A 3296-nucleotide genomic window follows, 5' to 3' on the forward strand; every position below is an offset into this window, starting at 1 on the left:
TGACTCTTAACTTTTATAAAGAATATCTCTTTGGATTTGAGACTTTAGTCTTTGCAACTTTACAGATCTTCTTTATGCACCAAGAGCTTGTAACACTCCAAAGAGAAAGGACAAATTGAAATCGCAACATATGACCCCTTTAAACCAGCGCTTAACCATCATTATAAAGCACTTTATGTCATGTTCTTCTTTTATTTCAGTTAGTAAAATGTTCAGAGTAGGGAGCCCTTTACAGAAAAGGCTTAAATAATTTAGGATTAAAACATAATTAAAGTATATCTTATAAGTATATTCTACATTTCAAACAAACTTTTTTTCCCCCCAGCATTTAAAACAATTTTTCTAAATTTGAATGGGAAGAAAAGCCCACAATACAATCGTATGTAAACGCCGAATGCTGGTAAACAGCGCCCTCTGCTGTTACCCTGACTGCCCTACACGTGAAGTGCTAGTCGCCGCTTCCGCCATTTCAAACGCAACATCCGGTTGTGCAGCAGCCATTTTGTCTGTTCAGGCAAGTCCACCCCACACGGTCAAGAACTGACGTTCCCCCTTGGAAAACATTTCAGAAATATCACACTCGATACTTTTCCGTGTCATCTATGGAAGTGGGAACGGGCTGAAAAAATACCTTGTTGAATTCTACGCTCGAGAATAGCTCTCACTGGCTGATGTGTCTCGTTTCCGTTGAGTGAGCTTCATTAATCGGGGTTATGTCGAGCGAGGAGAGTTACTTAGCCATTCAGCGCTACCTGACGGATGAACGTGAGCCTTACGCACCGGGCACGCACGGCAACACCAAGAGAAAGATCCGGAAAGCAGCTGCTTGTTACATAGTGCGAAATGGGATTCTTTATTATCAGAGGCGGCAGAAAGGCCTGGATGAATTCACGGAGCTTGAAGTGGTGCTGCAGGCCGAGAGACGGAAGGAACTCATCACGGAGGCGCACATCACGTCCGGAGGGGAACACCTCAACCAGCAGCAAACATGGGAAATCATCTCCCAGAAATACTGGTGGAGAGGTACAGTAATCACAAATGTAATGACAGCACAGTTTTCCAGACTGATGTCACGCAGTTCTGAAGCGCTTAGATGTTTCTTGACCGTATATGCCAAGCATGTGACAAGGACCTAACGTTACAGCTGGATAGTGCCATTGATAAAGATATTACAAAAGAGCATATACATACATATATACACTGCTGTTCAGAAGTTTGGGATCAGTAAGATTTTTAATGTGTTTTAAAGAAGTCTCTTCTGTTCGTCAAGGCTGTATTTATTTGTCCAAAATACAGAAAAAAATGTAATATTGGAAAATATTATTACCATTTTAAAATAATGGTTGTCTATTTTAATGTACTTTAAAATCTGATTTATTTCTGTGATGCAAAGCTGATTTTTCAGCTTCATTATTCCAGTCTGCAGTGTCACATGATCTTTCAGAAATCATTATCAACCCATATTAATAATAAATCAGCATATTAGAATGATTTCTGAAGGATCGTGTGACACTGCAGACTGGAATAATGAAGCTGAAAAATCAGCTTTGCGTCACAGAAATAAATCAGATTTTAAAGTATATTAAAATAGAAAACCATTATTTTAAATGGTAATAAAAAACTGTAATAAAATACTGATCCCAAACGTCCCAATCATTCACTTTCGGTTTTCACCTACTGTTCTTATTTGTCGATGACGTCTTTGTGTGCACAGTCATAATCATAAAGACAGGTGTTCTTAAAACGCAACATTTGTGCTATTAAGGTTACAGATGCTCTTGTTAAATGGGCTCCCATGATTTGTTGTTTTTGGAAGTGTGATACGTTTCACCCAATGGAAAGATAACTAAAACATATCTGCAGTGTTTGTTTTTTTACTGTAGCTTACACAGATGATATTAACCTATAATAATTAGTGTTCACATTATTTTGTCCAACCCCTGCATGTATAATGTAGATCTGATCATACTCGGAATAGCTTTTTATTGTCCCAAGTATGATTGTGGCGTTTTCTTAGATAGAACAGGCAATAAAAATCCTCATATATTAATATTAATAAATGAGACAGTGAGATGGATAGATGCTTTATTAATCCCATTGGAAAAAATAGATGTAATTTATTGTTTTTTGAGACAAACGCTGTTATTATATGTAGCCTAAACCTAATCGTCTTATGACAGGTGTGCTGAAGCAGGTGAAGGATTGCATCAGAGAGTGCAGTCACTGCCAAAGCAAGCAGGAGAAGATGAGAGGCAATGCTGAAGAGGCCACAAAACAAGCAGCTGTCCGGCAAGCAAGACGAAAGACCTCCGCCTGTGCCAGTGAGGAAGAGGACGATGAGGCACATGATGATTTGGATCTGGAGCAGTCCAGTGCACCTGATAAACACGAATTGGTGTTTGTAAGTATAGTATGCCATTTACAGTGTCACTGAATCAAAATTAGTTTCTTCAAATTTTGAATTTAATTGACAGTATTCTGGGTACAATAGTATCTTGATATTAAAAGATGAGGATATTGAAATCAATTTCAATTATGTTGATAAATATTATTTATACTAAATAACAATGAATACAAATACAAGTATTACATTTTATGTTTTAATGTATTTTAAATGTATAAATATCATTTATATTTTATAGATACGTTTTAAAAGTTAATGCATATGATAATGATATTATATTACTCCTTCATGCATTGTTATAGGTGGACAGTAAGGGAATTGTCAAGCAGTTCTTACCGAAGCATGGGCAGACGATGCTGGACAAGTTGAACCAGCAGCGACTGAATAATGAGTTCTGTGATATCACGCTGCTCATTGAGGGTGAGGAGTATCGCACACATAAAGCTGTCCTGGCCTCCTGCAGCGATTATTTCTACGAGCTCTTTGTGGAAAAGGGTGCTATGTCCAGTCATGAAGCTGTCGTTGACCTCTCTGGTGAGAAGAATGCAGCATGCTGTAGATTTAAATAATGAAACAAACTGAAAGACAAATCGATTTAAGGGTTTGTGTTTAATGATATGAAGTATTTAAAGGTATAGCTCACCCAAATGGAAAAAACTGTCATTATTCACTCACCCTCATGTTGTTCCAGAGCTGTATGACTTTCTTTCTTTCTTTTCCTATACCGATATTAGGGAGTTAAAAAAGGCCGTTATCGATATATCGGCCGATATTCTTTGTGTATATTATAGTACAGTACCAGTCAAAAGTTTGGACACTTTCCCATTCGTGTGTCCAAACATAATGTTAGTACTATATACAGTGGGGCAAAAAAGTATTTAGTCAGCCACCA

General features: G+C 37.6%; 1 protein-coding gene across 1 annotated transcript; it reads left to right on the forward strand.

Moving 5' to 3' along the window:
* Positions 1–323: 323 nt before the first annotated feature.
* On the forward strand, positions 324–2938 carry LOC107577437 (zinc finger and BTB domain-containing protein 11-like; the record flags this gene model as incomplete). Its single annotated transcript, XM_016263514.1, has 3 exons — positions 324–1023; positions 2181–2401; positions 2707–2938. Coding segments are annotated over exons 1-3 (763 nt in total), but the record flags the coding sequence as incomplete, so codon positions are not given.
* Between the last annotated feature and the right edge of the window lie 358 nt (positions 2939–3296).

The sequence above is a fragment of the Sinocyclocheilus grahami genome, unplaced genomic scaffold (assembly GCF_001515645.1).
Source record: "Sinocyclocheilus grahami isolate Dianchi unplaced genomic scaffold, SAMN03320097.WGS_v1.1 scaffold6056.1, whole genome shotgun sequence".
Taxonomy (NCBI): Eukaryota; Metazoa; Chordata; class Actinopteri; order Cypriniformes; family Cyprinidae; genus Sinocyclocheilus; species Sinocyclocheilus grahami.